At 36.2% G+C, this 20,188-nt stretch overlaps 1 protein-coding gene and 1 pseudogene across 1 annotated transcript; both read left to right on the forward strand.

Annotated features, from left to right (window-relative positions):
- Positions 1-1,853: 1,853 nt before the first annotated feature.
- LOC117634851 lies at positions 1,854-5,154 on the forward strand. The gene is made up of 5 exons (XM_034369114.1): positions 1,854-1,929; positions 2,959-3,049; positions 3,327-3,392; positions 3,859-4,011; positions 4,542-5,154. Exons 4-5 carry the CDS (start codon positions 3,889-3,891, stop codon positions 4,599-4,601), a joined length of 183 nt encoding a protein of 60 aa, XP_034225005.1. The 5' UTR covers positions 1,854-1,929; positions 2,959-3,049; positions 3,327-3,392; positions 3,859-3,888; the 3' UTR covers positions 4,602-5,154.
- Positions 5,155-13,037: 7,883 nt separating this feature from the next.
- On the forward strand, positions 13,038-18,991 carry LOC117634215 (annotated as a pseudogene).
- The last annotated feature ends 1,197 nt before the right edge of the window (positions 18,992-20,188 follow it).

The following is a 20,188-nucleotide window of genomic DNA, read 5'->3' on the forward strand; positions in this document are numbered from 1 at the left end:
CTGAACAGAGGATAATGTCTATGGACCTATCCAAATTTACTCTAAGAAAAAAAAAGTATTGAGGAAATAAGCAAGATGAAATTATAGAGGCCCAGATGAATACAAGTTCCCCTTGCAATCCAGAACACAACTCTAGAGACTATTATCCAAGCCCTCCACATAGTGGTTATTAATTTATGTTTATTTGTAATTGTTGATTATGTTTATTTATAATTATAGTTTATCTTTATTTATGATTGTCGTTTATTTTTCTATGATTAGTCTTTTTTTAAATTCAATGATAAACCACATAATTCATTAAAATCACACAACCACTTTTATAATTTAAACACATAACGTAGCTCATTGCCCCTCTCATTTGCATCTCCAAATGTGGTTGATCAAATCATTTCTTAGATTGTGATGCACTTGCGAAGCATGGACTCTATTATGATGGACCATGTAGTCTGAGATAGTTTGTTTGTCTCGGTTTATATTGTACGTGATTGTTGGCTCAAGCTCATAAGCAAGTCTTGCTCTTGCTCTTCTAGATGTTCGTGGACAATTATCACCATCATCAGATTCTGCATCTAGATCCTCATACTCATCCTCAACAATCATGTTGTGCAATATTATGCACGTTATCATGATTGAATGAAGTTGTTCTTTAAGCCACATACGTTTAGGTCCCATAACAATTGCCCATTAAGCCTGAAGTATTCTGAAGGCTCTTCGAAATCATTCCTATAAGCCTCTTGTTTTTGGGCAAATAGTCTTTTTTTGTTTTGGAGTATCCGGTTGGGATCGTCTTAACCAATATAGCCCAATGAGGGTAGATACAATCAGCCAAGTAATAACCCAGATTGTGTGGCCAATTCGGTAGAATAACACTTCTTAAATAGACAAGAAAATGAGATGACCTACATGTCTAAAAATAATTGAATGAAGATAGGGAAAGATAGGGAAAGATAAGAGAATCCAATGAAGTGAGATGAACAAAGATGAGCAATGGTTCAGAACATGATTGAAACCAGACAATAAGAGATGGGAAATGGTTGAGAAAATAATTGAATGAAGATAGGAAAGATAAGGGAATCCAATAAAGTGAGATGGACAAAGATGAGCAATGGTTCAGAACATTATTGAAACAAGACAATAGGAGATGGGAAAGAGTTCAAAAAAAATTGAAGAACACATGTGGAGGTGGGCAAAAGTTCAGAACATTATTGAATGAGGAAAAAGGAATCCAATGAAGTAAAAGTAAAAGTAAAAATGGAAGATAATTATGGCAATAGCTTCAATGAAGGGTTCAAATTATTCCAAGCATACGCAAAAGTAGCAGCTCCAGCGATTGCTACCTCTTTTAAAAAAATCGTATGCTACTTGTTTTTACTTTCAAAGTCCATGAAATAAAATGTTGTTGTACTTGTTTTTATTTTTAAGTGAAATTCTATTATATTTTGGAATTTTGATTTTTTTAAGTTAAAATGTTTAGAAAATTAAATCACAAATGTTGAAACAAAAATAATGTCAAGAAAAATTAACGAGGAAATTTTTTTAGGGTTAATTACTCTTAAACAATATAATAAAGTTGTGGATTCAAAATATGAGTCTGCAAAGTTGGAGGAAAAAAAAAAAAATCAAGTCCTAAAAATACATAAATAGTTGTATTATTTAACCTCAACATAGTTGGAGATGCTTAACAATGGATTTCCGTGAGGGGAAACTATATATGGTTCAGTAACTCTGAAAAACCAAATTTTTTTTAAACGAGTCATCTATCGGGTTAGAAGTTTAAAATGGGTTGGAAGGTGGGTCTTCTAAGTTTGAGATATTGGATCCGACCCGACCCAACAACACAATCCGTGGTGTGGCTGAAAATAAAGAGGCACTCGCACACGGTCCCCTCCTCTCGCGTGGCTCTTCTTGCTCTCCATTGCGTTTGCGCAGGTAATTCCCAAGCTTCAACTCCAAGCCTACATTTTCTCCCTTCTCAGTTTTTTTTTTCCTAAGTGAATCAATACTCTCTTCCATTTTCATCATTTAACATAAGAAAACAATCAAATTTTAACTTCTAATTTCGTGTTTTAGTGATTGAGTGGTTGCAATCTTGTATTTCATTGGTAGTAAAATCCATATGAGCCTGCTAACTGTTTGATGAAATGCCTCTGGGAGAATCTCTGTCTTTTCTCTTTTTCTTGTGCCGTCTGTATTATAGGAGGTTTTTTTTTTACTACATTGTTACGACCTCCATTTGAAGCTCAACTATAAAGGCCCAACTAGGCATGTTTGAGCTGCTTCTATCCACTGCGTTGTAATTTGTAGCATATGGCTATTGGAAACTTGTTGCATGAATTTTGCTACTGTATGCGTACATGTGTTGCTTTTTGGAATAAGTTTCTGAGCGAGCAAGCCTCTCTCAGTTTGTGCCCTTCTCCTTCAGAGGGAGCGTCTTTCACAGCGAGTTCAGAGTTCAAAGCGTGCTCTTTGTATTTAATGTTACAGGGGCTCAATTGTTTGAACAATTGGGGTCATCAATTTTGGGATCACAAGTGAAAACTTTTTGCATCTGATCACGAGTGAACACTACTAGCTGCCTGGTTTCCTCATCTTTGTGGTTAGCTGGTTGGTAGGCCCCTTTAACCTCTACATGGGGACAGTGGCTTTTAGTAATATTTCCTCACCTTTGAAAAACGCATATTGGATCATCTTGTTGTGTATATTATATTTGGCTTTTATAGCGTACCTTTTAGTCTATGATTTGGAAAGTTTTCAAAAGGCAAGTGCTTGGTATTTAAGTTATAATTCTCTAAAAACTACTAAGCTAAAATAAAACCAAACCATATATGTGATCCGTTTCATTTTGTTAAGCATGAAACTGGAGGTCTTCCTCCTTATCCCTTGTATTAGATTGTTAGACATGGATCTGATATGGGTAATAGCCTGACTCCTTCTGTAAATGTGAAAAAACAATCTCAGGAGGAGACAGGTTTGCACTCGGTGAAATCATCTCAGTGTACATCTGATTACTGGCCCATTGATGTCTTTGTCAATCTCTATTAAGCCTCATGTAAGTAAATTTTAATCCTGTTAAGAGATTAGAGTAAAATATACAATTCTGCTCATGTATCCCCTTCACATATACTTTCATGTGACTGATCTTGTATATGAGACTTGTATTTCATTATTTAGTTGCTTTGGTTTCTCTGTTTTTGGTTATTAGTGTAAGATCAGTTAAGTGGTTTCTCTGTTTTTGGTTGTTAGTCTAATACTTATTAATATTTGTTAGTAGTCAGTCAAGTGGTTATGATAAGTACACATACTAATATTGATGTTCTGTTTTGCAGATAAATAATAGGATTGTCAGAGATTTTACTTCTCTCTCGTGGCTCTTTTCTTGCTCCATTGCGCAGGTATTTTCCAAGCTTCAACTCCAAGCCTACATTTTCACCCTTCTCAGTTTCTTTTTTTAAATTGATAATCAAATTTTTGCTTTTTATTTCGTGTTTTAGTGATTGAGTGGTTGTCTTTGATTGTATTTCGCGTTTTAAATTGATAATCAAATTTTTACTTTTAATTTTTACTTTAGCCTACCAACTGTTTGATGAAATGCCTCTGTGAGAACCTCATTGTCTTTTCTCCTTTTCTTGTGCCTATTGCTCACTCAAATGGGTCTGTATTATAAATTATTTTTTTTTTTCCATTGTTACGACCTCCATTTGAAACTCGGAATTATAAAGTCTATCCACTGCATTGTAATTTGTAGCATATGACTATGGGGCAACTTGTTGCATGAATTTTTTTACTTTCTCATCATTGTGTGCATGTGTGTGTTGTTTTCTGGAAAAAGTTTCTGAACTGTTATGGTCTTGATTACAGAGCTGAAAAAGAGTCTTGACAGTAAAGAAAATGCCACATAGAACTCGACCTATGACTGCACTCTTGGTGTTTACTGGGCTGAATATTGTACTAGTTTCAACCATTACCCCAGTCTATGATTTTGTCTGCTTCCTTCCATACTGGGAAAGAAGGGTATGTTTTCTGTCACTATTTGTTAAGCAAATTATATTCCAGAGGAAAAAAAAAAATGGTATTAAACTTCTTAGAGAACTTTCGTTAGGTTGGCCATACACTTGCAGGATGCATCTTAAAACTAAGCTTGACCAACTCTGTACTTGTATAACTATGCTTGCTTCCACATGATGTTATTATATTCACTCACTTACCAACTTAAATCTTGATCTTCTCGGTTTTGTATTGGTGAGGTCAAAGTTGTCAAACATAAACATCATTTTTGTTGTGTTGATTGTATGTTGGTCTTATGGATAATTTTGTTGTTTAAAACTTTCTGGTATGATCACTAAGTTGAAAGCTTGGAAATGTAAAATTAGACATATTGTTACTGAATTTGATTTCTTCTGTTATTCAGTTTCTAAAATAAAAAACTGTAATCCATCCAATCCAATGCGATCAGTTCTGGATTGGATTGGATTGAGTCAGTTGGTTGGTCTTTTAGATTCGTTTTGTGCATCCCCACATCTGGTATTTATGTTTCTTTGCAGAGAGAACGACGTCGTCAGGAACGTGAAGCAATTTTATCAAATGGTCCTGAATCAAAATAGAATATTAGTGAGGTCAAACCTCTTGAGTTACAGGTTTTAAGCTTTTTCTAATATTTAATGTAGTTCTGCTCTATGATTTATTGTAAGATTTTAGTAAATTAAGGATAAGAAGGTATACGAAGCTTTTGCATGCCTGCTTATGGATGTTCTCTCCGTATATTGTATAATCCATTTATAAAATATGTTTAAAATAAAACCTTAAAGATTTAGAGGAGATTACAGTTCATGTGATGCAGGACAACACAAGGTGGGGTGTTGCCTATGATTAAGCAGAGAAGAACAGGGAGGAGAAAAGAGATAAAGTAAAGTAGGAGACAATCAAGGCACCAAGCCTTCAATAAGACTTCAATATTTCGTTCATCCAATCTGGTTTGCTTTGCAAGGAAGTGCCTTGTTTATAGGCTTCAAATAGAACTCTTAGTAACTTCTAGAAATACAAAAATGCTCATTAAATAAGGATTGAGTAATAACACTTTTATTTATTTCATGATTCTTGCACTACCATGTACATTTCATTATAGCATTATCATGAAGAGGATATTTTTTTCTCCCACTAGTGCATTATCATGTGTCCCCCAATCAAACAAATTTCCCTGTTCCATAGGCATTGCAACATCAACACTTCATGTAAGCTTGCTTTCTCTTGGTTGGCTTAGTTCTATACTTGCTATCTTAGTGGAGAAATATTTTCTCCCTTAGATTTGGAGAACTTGCTAGATGATTTGACAATCATGGAAGTTAAATAAATCCATTTGTTTAACATTTTTTACATTTATTTCTACATCATTGAAAGGTCTATGATGAAGTTTGTAAGGCTTGTTAAGAAAGGTCTACTGGTGATTGATTTTGGAATCTACAACTTTAGCATCGAGGTTAAGGGTAGCAGTCTGTTTTGGGGAAACCAAGTGCTAGCTATAGAGAAATTGAGAGTAACCAAAATAAATAAGGGTTTCTTTTTTCTTTTTCCAATTCAACTGCATCAAGCAGTCCGCTTAAATATATCCAAGAACACGGAGGATATAATGAGGGCTTATAGAGGGGGGTTATAATGAAAGGGCCCTTAATAGCCGTGTGATCAAGTGCTGGGTTATTATTGGATTGCTGGATTGAACCCTCTCATTATAATCTCTCAACATAGCCCCATATTATAGAAGCTCCGGACTGAGTATGTTCTCTAGGTTTTGGGCTTTTAACTATATGCCACAAGTTTTGGTCTTTCACTATATGCCACAACAATATTGGGTCCTTGCAAGTGATAGGTCTTAATGTTCTGTGCAAGCAAAGTGTTTTCTTTTTCTTCGTTGGTAAATATACAAGCAAAGTTTCAGAAGTATCATAAGGAACGGTAATGTTCAAGAACATGTAGCGGATAAAGTACTTGATCAAACTACCGACCACCCTCGTTCCTAAATTAATGTCTTATCTCCCATAATAGGGAGCTCTTATTTATGCCTAATGATAATTTTTATCTTTTATACAATCAATATTAGAGGGGGGGAATCAAACCTAGGACCTCAGATGTATGGGTAATGTGTTCTTAACAATATGAGCTCTAAGTCCCTTGCATGTCCAGTGATTATTAAACCTAAGGATTTATACAACAATGATACTAAAATCACCAAAATATCCTAAGGATTTGTATTTCATATGTTATAACTTATAGCCTACCCATTACATGTTTTAAAACAGTTGTTTTCGTGTGCACGTGCGACTATCAATTATTAATGCATATGAAATTCACAATTTATTAATAGTTAGAAATATCTGTATGAGCAATTCCGCTACCCTCAACCGTTGATACATAGTAAACACACAATACATCAATAATTGGAAGTCTTGATGATTCTCCTTTCTCTTGTATACACTGTACTATTATTGTCTGCTATTCAAGTGAGAATCAAAACTTGATTTGACCCAATTCAGAAATCGTACTGATGAGCCAAGTGTCAGAGATCGAGGTACCATGTCTTAATGAGTGACAAATCATTAGGAAGAATGAGATAGATAGATAAATAGATAGCAATAAATTAAATTAAATAATTCTGCAACCAATATGTAACTAAATGAATAAACAAATAATATTTAGATAGATAGAGAGCTACAAGCTACAAGGAAGGAAGGAAACAAAGAATTCAATTCAAGCTGTCAAAATTGTGATGTGCTTCTCCTCTACGCTTTCTCACTTCTTCCCATGGCATGTGCTCTTGTCTCACTTTGTGCCCTTTACGACATTGCTTTGCTTTCTCTCTCAGCATCAAATCCACTGCCCTCATTTCCTTCCTTCCTTCCTGCTTTTGACACATCATTGCTTAATGCTTGTACTCTTGTGTTTCCCCAACTCAACATTCCTTCTAAATTCACATGTTTGATCACACATCTCCATCATATGCATGCATTTGGGTTTGCTCTCATAACTCTTTGACTGGATTTTTCTTCTTTCTGGGTAACTTTATTTAAGGGGCAACTTTATAGGTTTCACTTTGCATTGTATTTTGTACGGTATATTTTTTAGGTGTTTCTTCAAAGATTATCTTTGTACAAAGTTACAAAATTCATAACTATTTTACTACTCAATTAAATGGTTGTTACTGTTAGTGTTTTATTAAACACAGTGTTGATAGATTTTGTTGATCACAACAAGATTTCTTAATAATTTTTAATTTGTCTAATTATTTACAAGGATGATTGAATGAAGATTATTGAAGTAAAATTCATAGTGGATTCCAAAACCCCCCCAATAAAATGGATTGTGTGTATATGTATATATATATATTATTGGACACATATATGCATATATTTGGGACAAAAAAAAATGCTTGCAACCCATGACAGCTACTACTTTGGAAATTTTGAGTAAAACTCTATCTACATGAAAGTAGGATTGGTAGAAAGCCACAAACCATCAAACAAATCATCATTCATTCATGTGTCCATTTTTGTTTCCAAATGGAGAAGTAAAGGCAACTTATTCTCCCTTTCTTTTTCTTTGTGTTGTCAATTCACAATTTCTATATTCTCGTTTGGTTAGTTGTCAATTTGGTTAGCATTTCCCTTTCTCATCCAGAAATTTTGATGACCCTGATAAATTAACATGATGTACATTGGCTTCTTCCCCCTCAAGCACAGTAAAGTCAAATTGTTGTTTGATAGACCACTTTAATTTATGGCTTAATTACTATTTCACCCATTCGAATGGACGCTCGGTCTCACTTTATCCTTTGAAATTGAAATTTTCTTACTTAACTCCCTGAATCTCTAAAGATTGCTGACATCTTCTCACTTTACCACTATCGTCCATTTTCATTCACAAAACTATTAAGTGTGTTGACGTGACATGGCATTTTAGTAATTTTACCTCATCTATCTTCTCTCTTCTCTCTGTGCCTCACTCTCACTCTCACTCTCACTACCTCTCTCTTCTCTCCCCTCCCCAATCTAACCACCATCGCACCCCACCTCCTCTATCTCGTCTCTCTCCTTTTTTACTTTCTTCTATCTACCTCTCTCTCCCCTCCCCTCCCTAGACCCAACCTCCATCCCAGACCTTGGAATTACTCAACACATCCAAACCACCACCACCCAGCACCTCAGCTGACACCATGCACCATGTCTTCTCAAGACACCACCTTGTGAGACAGAGACAGAGAGAAAGTGCTTGCCTAGATTAGGGCCATGCCGAGAATGGAGGTGAAGACAGTGGTTGCTCAAATTCCGACTTGTACATGCATAAACTTGGTCTCATCTCACAGGCCCAAATTCCGCATTGGATTCCATTTTGCAAGTTAGGAAACTCCACGACGATTTGCAAGCTTGCTAATGTGTCAAGAGAAGATGGAGGGTGGCTGTCGATGAGTTTTTTAAAATTTTGAGTTTAAAGATTTTTTAAAATATATCCAATTTTTTTACTCATCACACACAAGGAGTTAAAATTACTAAAATGTTTGTGACACGTAAGCCAACTTAACGAATTCAGAAGGTTAAGTGAGAAAATTTCTATTTCAGTGGGTAAAATGAAATCGAGCATTTGTTCCAAGAGGTGAAACAGTAATTAAGCCTTAATTTAATTTTGTCCGTTGCGTTTAAATTAAATAACATCATTCTACGTGTAATACATGTATGGTCAATAAGAGAGAGAGAGAGAGAGAGAGAGAGAGTTGTAAATAACATGGTATTAAGGAGATAGAATGAAGTTCTAGACTCAACCGTATTATGTTTTTTTCTAAACTTTTCTTTATACTGATGTTTGTGTTATTTTATGTATTTTAATTTGGTATATTTATTTACATGAATTATTTTCTGAATTTTTTGTAAATAAAGCAATTAAATCTCCTTATTTTTCCAACAAGAAGGGCAGGCTGAGCTTCAATGGCAATACAACCAATTTTCAGTGGAGCTTTGTTAGTGAGAGTGCATACATATGAGACATCAGATTCCATTACTTGGTCCACATATGATAAGTACAATTTAGTCCCCGTTGTGTACTTCTTTTGCATTGGCATATACGGGATTAAATTACTCAACCAAATATGGAAATAAGATTTCTCTGTTACTTTTGAAAAAAGAGGAAGAAGAGAGAAACAATAGTTATTTCCCTTAATTTAGAAAGGGGAGCGCTAGTAACCTTCTCTCTAACATTCTTTTTTGGACCTTCTCTTTTTTTCTTATGACAAATGTCATTTTTCTTACACTTAAAACAATGTCATTAATGCTAAACTCCAAGCTTCAGACTCTAGATTCATAACTTCATATTGTAAAGTCGTACTCCAACCCTAACCCTCTAAGCATTGAACTTCAGTCTTTTGGTCAATCTCAAACCTAAACTTGAAATTTGGATTAGAAACCTAGACTCATAACAATGTTATGATAACATAGAGTTAGACCCTAATGCCCTGTTTAGTTAATGAAAAAGGAAGCTTAAGGATGAGAAATCAATTGCTTCATATGTTTGGTAAATCCATAATGAGAAATGATTGCCTAGCACATGAAAAAGTAAGGGGAAAAGTGAAGCCCTCCTTCCAACTTGGGTTTTGTTTTCCCTTTTCATGGGAAAGTTTGGGAAAATGAGTCAACATTAAATGTACATTTTTCATGACCATTTTATCCCCATTAACAATTTAGAATTACAATATATTATTAAATGCATTTTTTTTATTTGATTTAATACAGGTATAATTGAAAAATTATACAAACTTTGTTTTTCATTCATACTCAAAACAAATATAGGAAATGAAATAATGTGATATCTCCCGATTACTTTCCTAGCATTATCAAACGTGGGAAAAAAATCTTCCATTTCTCATCTCTTGGAAAATGACATGAGAAGTTATTTCCCCTCAAATTCGTTATGTGAACCAAACGGAGCCTAAGCCCTAAACCTCGAACCATAATATTATATAGAATTTAACTCCTAAGCCCTACACCTTGTCTTGCCTTGTGTAAGAACCCAAAACAAAATATCTAAAAAGTAAGGAAAATATCTTCTTGCGGAAAGACAATTTTGCCCTCGGATTATTTAATGGGGGAAAATTTGACTTTTTGATCAAGAAAGAATTTGGGAATTTTGCTTACGCCATTGCGTAGAGCGCGGCGAAAGGAGTTCGTAGACACGGAGTAGACCCGAATTGGAGCTGTAACGAAGAAGTTATGGCCAAAAAACCGCGAAGGGCAAAATGGTAATTTGGTCAAAAAGTCAGATTTTATACCCCCTCTCTCTCTTCTCCCCGTCACTTTCTCTCTCCTCCCTCTCTCTCCTTCGCGCGATTTGGGGTCGTGCGACCCTTCGCCTTCCAAGGGACGGCCCGGCCACCACAGGCCGAGCCGATCTCCGCCGTGGGTACCTACGGGTCCGCCTTCGTGTCGCCGTCACAACCTGACCGACCTCCACCCCGGGGCCGCCCTGATCTGGCCGGAAAATCGTGTTTTCCGACGGAGGTTCGTCCGAAGCTACCCAAACTTCCAGCTCAGATTTCTCCTCCGTTTCTCCACCAAATCGATCGAGTAAGGCACCAGGAGCCCGACAGGATTTTAAAGGAGACCTCTGAGGGATCGAAGTAGCTCGGACCATCTGTGAGTGGACCTTCTTTCATAAATCAGATTTCATGAATGAATTGATGTGCTTTTATATGAATTGATGTGCTTTTATATAAAATAGATTTTATAAATGATTTTATCTACATGAGTTTTATAAATGAGTTTATTTGAGTAAGTTTCTTCATTCAGTCTTTGAGTAAGTTTTAATACGATTTTGAATATGAGCAGTACAGTAATAATGCTATAAGTCGGTGCTGCTTATTTACCAGTTACAGAAACAGAGTTTGAGTTTTGAATCAGTTAAGACCGCAGCACGACTTGAGTTTTACAGTTATTATTCAGATATTTCTTTTTAAAAAGATATTATTTTAAAACCACCTCGTACCCGTTTTTCTTTATGGTGATTACCCAGAGTCGGACCGATGTCTACGGACATCCAGTCTGATTATAGTTCAGTCAGTGCACTTGACTTGCCTCACGAGTTTCGGGGACGCTCGGACCGTGAGTGCCAGGATTTGCGGCTCGGCAGACTTGGTGTCCCGAGACCTGCCAGGATTGCGGCTCGGGTGACTTTATGTCCCCGAGACCTGCCAGGATTGCGGATCAGGCTGACTACGGTCCCCTGCATCCTGCCAGAGCGACTCGAGTTGACTTGGTGTCATCGAGGAATCTGCCGGCGGGACAGGCTGATCATAGTCCCCCGATTTCGCCAGTTTGCGGCTCGGGTAAGTCTGTGTGACGCCCGAGACCTGCCAGGGAATTGACGGAAATGACAGGGGTACATACTGGTGGTATTTTCAAAGGATTCTGAGTTTCTTTATTAAATGTTGATTTTCAGCTATTATAAATCAGTTTTTCTGATTTTTTTGGACATAGATCCCTTTATATTTATTCAGTTATGAAAGGTCTGAGTACAGAGTTTTTATACGCGTTTGATTTCAGTACTTTTATGAAAGCTTTGAATTCAGTGGTTTTTGTATGAAACTTTCGAGCTTGAATATGACTGATATAGAATGCCTTGAATTGACTATGCGTGATGTAGAAAGTAAGTATTCAGTTTTATTTAGTTAAATTTCTTTTTTTTACAATGGGGGATATTATGTTTATGAGAATTGCTTTGAAGAACATTATTTTTGGTCCACTCACATTTTTTTTCAAACTGTTTTTCGCCCCCAGGCCATAGAGGTACGCGGGATCCACCACCGGGCCAGTCATAGCTTCCGCACCACCAAGTAAGGTAGCGTTGTAGAAAATCATTTAAACCCTGAGAACTTGAGAATATGCTCTGATATCCAGTTGAAAATTTGGTGTTTAGAATCGAATTGATTACTAGAAACATTCTGGCAGTTTGGTGAAAATATTTGAGATTGTTGACAGATGAAAAATTTTGGGATTGATCAAAATACAGAGGAGATTCTGCCGAATTTTCGGCAGAAGTCTAAGGAAATTTAAAGAGAAATTGAAGTAAGAAAGGTAAAAAGGTCATTTGTGCCCGACATTCGCCAGGTGTCGGACACGCACAGGACTTGACTGGAATTCCAAAGTGGAAATTGGGTCGGGTCCTGTCACCTTGCCTTACCTTGAAGTCATAGATCTCGTGCCTTGAGTGGAGTTGTGATGCTTGGCCTCGTAGCGAACACATTTAATAATTCTTGAATTTGAAAACAATTTTGTACTGGTATCAAACATATTTATCAATCATAAGAGTATTGATATAAGCCACACTTTTTGAATTCTATTTTAGGCTTAAATAAGTTATGACATCACATTATATTTTATAAACATTCAATAAGACTATGCTCATGCGAAAATTCCATAGCATAGTTGATAGGTGACAGTGTGCCTTATAATTGATTCATTATTTCTTTTTATATAAGTGATATTTTGTATGAAGAAAGATTTCGAAAAGAATTTCACATATATAAGTAACTACTCTTAATCATTTTAGTTAAACCTCTTGCAACGAAAGAAAAATCAATTTTAAAATCACTTTCAACGTTGGAACGAAAATTCCACAACCATAAAAGTATATAAACCCTTCAATCAAATCATAGGAAAAATATTTTATATGTTGACTTTAACAAGTAAATTCATTTGGAGACACAAACTGAGTTTTGTCATGAGCGAAAAAACAAATTTAAATTCATTTGACGATGAAGAAATGAGTGTTGTCAGGTTTAGCAATTTGGCCTTTGGCCCCTTCCTTTGATAGATGCACTCCAACCAAATACGGATGCAGCTAACAAAGCGTACACAGCACCACAGAGTATAACTGCCGACATCCTTTATCCTACGTCGTCGTTTCAATTATCTCTCTTGCATTTAAACCCCGCCTAAACCCCATCTCAGATTCTTAATCCCTTTCCTTAAACAAAGAATAAATAAATAAATAAAACAAAATAAGACAAAACTCACACTCACTAACACTGAGAACAGAGTAAATTATAGACTATCTCTCTCAATCTCTCTCTGGAGCTCTCTGTTCTTGTATTTTAGGGCTCAGGGGGTGTTGTGTGAGCACGGCAGCAGCGGATCTTTCTCCCCAGCTCCTCCAATGGCCAGCGCTACCGCTCACATTAGCAACGGCGACCACGAGCATCCGCCGACGAAGCCGGCTGGGCTCACGGCCTCATCGTCGTTCAGGGCTCGCAGGAAAACCAGCTCCTCCGCCGGAATCTCCCGAGCCGGCTCCGAAGTCGATGACATCGTCACCCTAATGCACGGCTCCGATCCAGTCCGAGTTGAGCTCAACCGCCTCGAGAACGATCTCCGAGGTCTCTTCTTCTTTCCTTCTCCGCCTCTCCATTTTCCCGGCAAAATTTGGAGCTCGCATTTTCTTTGTACATAGGGAGAGATGATATTCTTATTTCATCAAATTGACCAATTCGTCGTATTTTCTGGAAACCAATTTCTTCTAAATTCAGAGCCGCATTTTCTTACAAAGGAAAGAAACGATATTTCATATTTGTCAGAGCTTTGATTTTTTCTTTTTCCTAAAAAGAAATTTCTTATTTATAATTATATTTCGTGTACCTTATAATTTATAAGGTCAAATTTGACTGATATATACGGTTTTTAATTTATGAAATGAAATAACAGATAAAGATAGGGAATTGGGAGACGCTGTTGGGGAAATCAAGTCTTTGAGGAATTCAGAGCGCCTTAAAGAGAAGGCGTTGGAAGAGGTACTCTATTTTGCTTATAAAGCCCAAGTTGTGCTTCTATTTGCATTAGCAATTGGATTGATTTTTATTTTCTTATAACAATTTGTGTAGCGCGATGTTGTCAAATTTTGGTACTTTGTAGTTTGTTATTAGCAAGTTTGATAGTAGCTTAGCTAGATAGGCATGTGAAGTTGTGATTATGGTCATTGATTGTTGTTGCATGATCAAAGAAAGGAATCTTAATTGTTTTTTTAATGGTGGAATTAGCAATATACTAGAATATATGAATGAGACAGATTTTGCCAGACTTTTATTTGCCAACTCTTTCTAAAGTTGTTTTTTTTTTTTCCTATCAAACAATGTTTTACACCTTCTATTAGATGCAACAGTTATTTTGGAGAACATTTGCTTAAAAAAATACCCTTCCACTTCTTAAAATTAAAGAGCAATCTATTTCCATGCAAAAAATATATTGTACTTATTTTAAATACTGCAAACAATTTAGTATATGCATTTCATTTGAGGTAGGCAGGATTTTTTTATTTTTTATTTTGACTGATTGTGGGTCTACATACTGAGGTGCTGAGGTGTGCAATGCTATTTGATATCTATAAAAAAAAGTCTGTAAGTGGAACTTCTGTACAACCAAGATGAGATTTTATAGTCTTCTAAGTTAATCTTCAGTCTATTTATACTTAAGAGCTCTGTAAGTCACGCCCTCCGGTTGGTACGATTATAGTGAGGAGGGCTAAGCTGAAACCTTCAGTCTGCTATATTACCTAGTGGTTACTGGATTTTAAGTATGGTTTTATTTCTAGTCTAACATTTATTGATCTAAAATTTATCAAGATAACCCCACTTATTCATTTGCCACGTTGTGAATGGATGTTTTGAGCTTCTAATGTTTTAGTCTTTTTTTAAAAAAAATTTATTTTATAATCATTTTCTTCTCTTGTGATGGATTAACGTTTTATTGCTTTAAATCTTGACTATGATATCCAGCATCTTCACTTAACAAACAGGTGGATGACTAGAACACCCACCTTTTGGGACATAGACATGGTGAAAATTTTATATTGCCACTTTCCAATGAAAGACTTGAAATCTAATTGATTACAAGAGTCTTAGCAATTGTGTTAAAGCTGTGTCAGTTTTAAGCAAAGCTTTATAAGCAAAATTTCCAATTGGACTCTTTTAACCTTTACCCTCCAAAAAAAAAAAGAACTTGAAATGTAATAGGTTATACATTTTTTTGTTTTTTTTTTACTGACAGTGAGTAGCTAATTTTGAAAAATCCCTGCAACTTGGAGGAGATATTATTTATTAAAAAAATTAAGAAAATATCTCCTTTACCACATGATTATAGCCATATTGTTATTCGCAGTTTTGTTCTGTTTGATTTTTTTATTGATGTCTTCTTCTGAGTGAGATAATTATAGGTTTATTACAAAATTATCAAGATTTTAAGAACCATGTTGAATTTTATTTATCAATGTATTGCTCTTTATTACAAAGGAGAAACTTCATGTTCTATCAGAAATGGGACTATCTGATTATTTTTCTGTTGGTTAATGATTCCAGTTGACAGATGAACTAAACAGGGTGGATGAAAAGCTGAAAGCAACTGAAGCCCTTCTGGAAAGCAAGGTACTAGTTGTATTTTCCTTTGCTCCCTCATTGTACTATCTTCTGCAACCAACAAATGCATTTCTGTTTGCAATATAATGAGTACACTATGATTTGCAGAATCTTGAGATTAAGAAAATAAATGATGAGAAAAAAGCAGCTTTGGCTGCACAATTTGCAGCGGAAGCCACACTTCGAAGAGTTCATGCTGCGCAAAAAGATGATGAAATGCCCCCCATTGAAGCCATCATCGCTCCACTGGAAGCAGAGCTTAAGCTTGCTAGGCAGGAGGTATATACTTTCCTTTTGCAATACTATGACCTCAATTTGTATTTTCATCTATTCTTTTATTCAATATTCTTAAGACAGATAGGATTGTTGTAAAACTTTTGATGTAGTAATGTTCTGTGTCAATTTTCACCGTCTATTTTGGTTTCCATATTGGTTTATACATGCGAGGTTTAGAATGTTCATAATGTATTGGGTTTCCATATTCTTACTGTCTTTTTGGGTCTATTGATTCATGCACATGAAAAGAAAAATAACGAGTTAAATTTTTTGTTTTTTTAATACCTTTTCATGTTTTGGTTTTTTAGGTAGCAAAGTTGCAGGATGACAACAGAGCAATTGATCGGCTTACTAAATCCAAGGAGGCTGCTCTAGTTGAGGCCGAGAGAACTGTTCAGATTGCTATGGTAAAAGCATCCTTGGTTGACGATCTGCAAAACAAAAATCAAGAGCTGATGAAACAGATTGAAATATGCCAGGTATGTATGTTCTCTGAGTTTTCCTGCTGCAGGCAATGTGTGTGATTGAGGGAATGTACCGTGGGTTTTGTACTAGCATTAGACACTATTTTTTGTAACATGTACTGGTGGATTATCAGGAGGAGAACAAAATTCTTGACAAAACGCACCGGCAAAAGGTAGCTGAGGTTGAGAAGCTAACACAAACTGTTCGCGAGCTTGAGGTGGCTGTTTTAGCCGGTGGAGCTGCTGCCAATGCTGTGCGTGATTACCATCGTAAAGTGCAGGAGATGAATGTAATAAACATTTCTTGGAACTCCAGTTCTTGCAAATCACTTCGTAGTTGTTCTGAGTCTGTCACAAATGCAAACTGCATCTAACCTTCAAGCTGGCGTAGGAGGAGAAAAAACTGTTGGAACGGGAGGTGGCTCGTGCAAAGGTCTCTGCAAATAGGGTTGCCACTGTTGTTGCAAATGAGTGGAAAGATTCCAGTGACAAAGTGATGCCCGTAAAACAATGGCTTGAAGAAAGGAGATTTTTTCAGGCATGTTACAACTTCAATGCCACCTCATCATTTCTGCATGCAATTCCTTTAATTTGTACAAATAGTCATTTCGTTTCATTGTCTCAAGTTGCATCCTTAACCCAAGAGGTTGGCATTATGGCAATTGAATGGGGCTTAGGCGCTTCATGCTGGATGAGGCAACTGCATGGACCTAGTAATTATCAATTAACATGTGGACCAGATGCCTCGTCAGCCCAAAAAGAAAGCATGAATTGGATTTTTTTTCTTCTTTAAATCGTTCTAAAAGTATTTAATGATCATCTATGTTAACCCAAGGGGTTTAACATATGGAATTATCATCTAGTACCATAGATGACCTGCAATGATTATTGTTGGCCTACTGTCAAGATGCATATAGGATAGTGATAGAGACTACCCTGTATCCAGGACCTTAAAACAGATATCCCATCTGGAAAATGGTTCTTTATTGCATAGACCACATATAATGCTTTCCCAAAAATATTTGCAAATTGAGTAGTTGGGATATATATGTGTGTGTGCGCGTGCCGGTGTTCTAAGATGGTTAATTTTGTAAGAAGTGCGGTGGAAGTGAAAACAGATCAAGAAAGGAACAGTTAATTTTATATGAGTTAATTTTATTTGAGATTTACAATGAAATATTTGACATGATTTTTGTAGGGAGAAATGCAACAACTTCGAGACAAACTGGCAGTAGCTGAGCGTACTGCAAAGGCAGAAGCACAATTATAGGTATGCTAACTGTTTTGAATTTAGTCTGCTCTGACAAGTAAGGGTAACTGTTTCCTATTATGTGTTTAAGCCACTTCTTAACATTGAGCATTAATTGATTTCTTAGGAAAAATACCAACTAAGATTCAAGGTTTTGGAGGAAAAGTTTAAAGCATCGAATGGAAAATTCCGCCCATCCTCAGATGCAAGAATCATCAGCAATGGGCCTTCAAGGCGTCAGTCTCTTGGTGGAGCTGAGAACTTCTCTAGAGCGTCCTCTAATGGCTATCTATCTAGGACAAAATCAAATTTACAATCTGGTTTCAACCGTTCCAACACTGCTACTGCAATATTGAAACAAGCCAAGAGTTCATCTAGATCGTTTGATGGTGGTAGTAGATTGCTAGACAGAGATAAGCTAGTCCCAGATGCAAGTGGGAAAGATAACACAAACAGTGCCATTGATCAGACTCAGATGGATGAGACAATTGGCAGACATGAGGAGAGGGCAAATGGATCTTTGGCTGAACAATCCAGGACAGAGCATGGAGATTATGTTTCTGGAGTGCTGTATGATATGTTACAGAAAGAGGTTGTATCTTTGAGGAAAGCTTGCCATGAGAAAGATCAAACCCTCAAGGACAAGGATGATGCAATTGAGGTTAGCTAGTAGGACGTATCTCATTAATTTTGCAACCTCTTCTCCACTTTCGTTTTGCTCTTAATTTGTTTCTTGTGTGGAATCAAATAGATGTTGGCAAAGAAGGTGGATACACTTAACAAAGCAATGGAGGTTGAGGCCAAAAAGATGCGGAGAGAAGTAGCTGCCATGGAAAAAGAAGTCTCTGCTATGCGTGTCACCAAGGAGCCCGATCAGAGGGCACGGCGCTCAAGTGCTCCCTGAGGGGTTGTAAATAGCTCTCATACACTTTCTTCTAGGTAAATAGTTGTGTATAATCTTTAATGGCCTAAAACTGATGCACTAGTTGTGGAACAGGCCGTCATTCTTGTTCCTGCTAAGTTCTTGATTATATAAAACAAACAAAAATGCATGGCGCGATATCTTCTTTTTTTTTTCTTTTTTTTTTTCCCCTTTTCTTGGTCTTCGCATGGTGTAATATCAAATGCTGAAAGTTGATAACTTTTGAGCTCCTTCGAGTAGAAGACCATTGATCAATCTGAACAAAGTTTTCTTCTTTCTTTCAGGAATGCACACAAGTCTAGGTGATTGACACGGCCGTGACACAATGGCCACATCAAGGGCGCCACACCGATTCTTCGGATTCGCAATCAATATAATTGTACAGTTTTGTCATGATTTTTCGCTCGTCTCCATCTATTTAAGTTGTCTTGTCCAGGTAGGCAATTTGTAAAGAACTGACTTGAGGTTTCTAAGGTCACCCTGCCTTGTATATTTCTTTTGTACTAATATTTCCCGGAAATATACCACCGAGGGTGGCATGAAAGTTATTAAAGAGATGTGGCTTGTTCGATGCTTTTCAAGGAAACTGAAGACATGATAAAACTCTCTATACCATAAATGTATATTGGTAAGGAAGTTCACGTTAATTCAATACAGCTTTTAGGCTATGCCTTTTCCAAAAATGGCATAAAAGGTTTTATGCAGACAAAGGCTGGAGTTAACTCATGCTTTCGTTTTGCTTGATATAATTTCCTAGAGATAAGCTACCTCGCAAGGATCGGCTATCTAACCTTTGTATGAAATATTCTTCCTCATCGTTGGAAGAATATACCGTCATCGAAAGCAAAATTTGAAGTCTTTTATTTGAATTAATTTGATAGACAACAACTTAACAATTTAGGTCTAATATTGTGAGTAAAATTAGACTCAATGGACTCATCCAGGTTGTCTAGGTATTGGTCTGGGGAAATTGGCTCGGGTTGGAGGTTGATAAGGTGGTGGGTTGTTGGAGAGAGAGAAGAGAGAAGGGTGGTAGAGATTAGTGCATGTGGTAGATTGTGATCTTATAATATTGCATAAATAGCATTGGCTTATGCATACTGCTTGATTTGTAAATTATAAACAATTTTCATTTTTGATAATGTCCTCATATGAAATTCGTAGGATTTGAGTGTTTAAAAAAAATATATATATATATATATATATATTTAGCATGATGTCTTGTTTCATATTTATGGCGAGTTATTTACACTAATACCTTATGAGATTTCTTATGTTTTCACAAAACCCTTTTAGGTCTCAAAAATTACATGAACATCCCTTGAGGTTTTAGTTTGTTTTCACAAAACCCTTTTCATTGATTGTTTGTCCAAAAATTGATGATTTTATTGAATTTTTTTTAATGCAAATGACAAAATTAACCTCAGAGCATTCACAATCATGCTCTCTACTTTTTAGTTAAAATTTTAGCTAGAAACATATAAAAGTTATTTTAGGAGCTCTCTATAAAATTTGAACTCCAATCATGCTCTCTAGTTTAGGGGGTCATAAATGCTATAACTCTTTTTTAATTGGTCCATCTCTATTAAAAAAAATAATATAAAAATAGTCAGCATTAATCAAAGGTTTGAAATACTCATTAAATAAAGCAGCATTAAATTATAGGGAGACATCAGGAGTCCTTTCTCTTTTCTCAGATTTAGGAGCTCATAGAGGTCCCCGTATTTTAGGAGGTGGATAGGGAGCATGGTTGGAGTTGTATTTTTCCAATTCCTCCCTAAAATTTGTCTAAGGAGGTGGTTTAGGGAGTCCATTATGGATGCTCTCAATGAAGTATATGCAAT

This window comes from Prunus dulcis, chromosome 7 (genome assembly GCF_902201215.1).
Source record: "Prunus dulcis chromosome 7, ALMONDv2, whole genome shotgun sequence".
Taxonomy (NCBI): domain Eukaryota; kingdom Viridiplantae; phylum Streptophyta; class Magnoliopsida; order Rosales; family Rosaceae; genus Prunus; species Prunus dulcis.

Bases quoted from the DNA above. Each gene is read 5' to 3' on its own strand.
- LOC117634851 (XM_034369114.1), top strand. From the start codon at position 3,889: ATGCCACATAGAACTCGACCTATGACTGCACTCTTGGTGTTTACTGGG. The intron at 4,012-4,541 runs GTATGTTTTCTG...GTTTCTTTGCAG, and splicing joins TTCCATACTGGGAAAGAAGG to AGAGAACGACGTCGTCAGGA.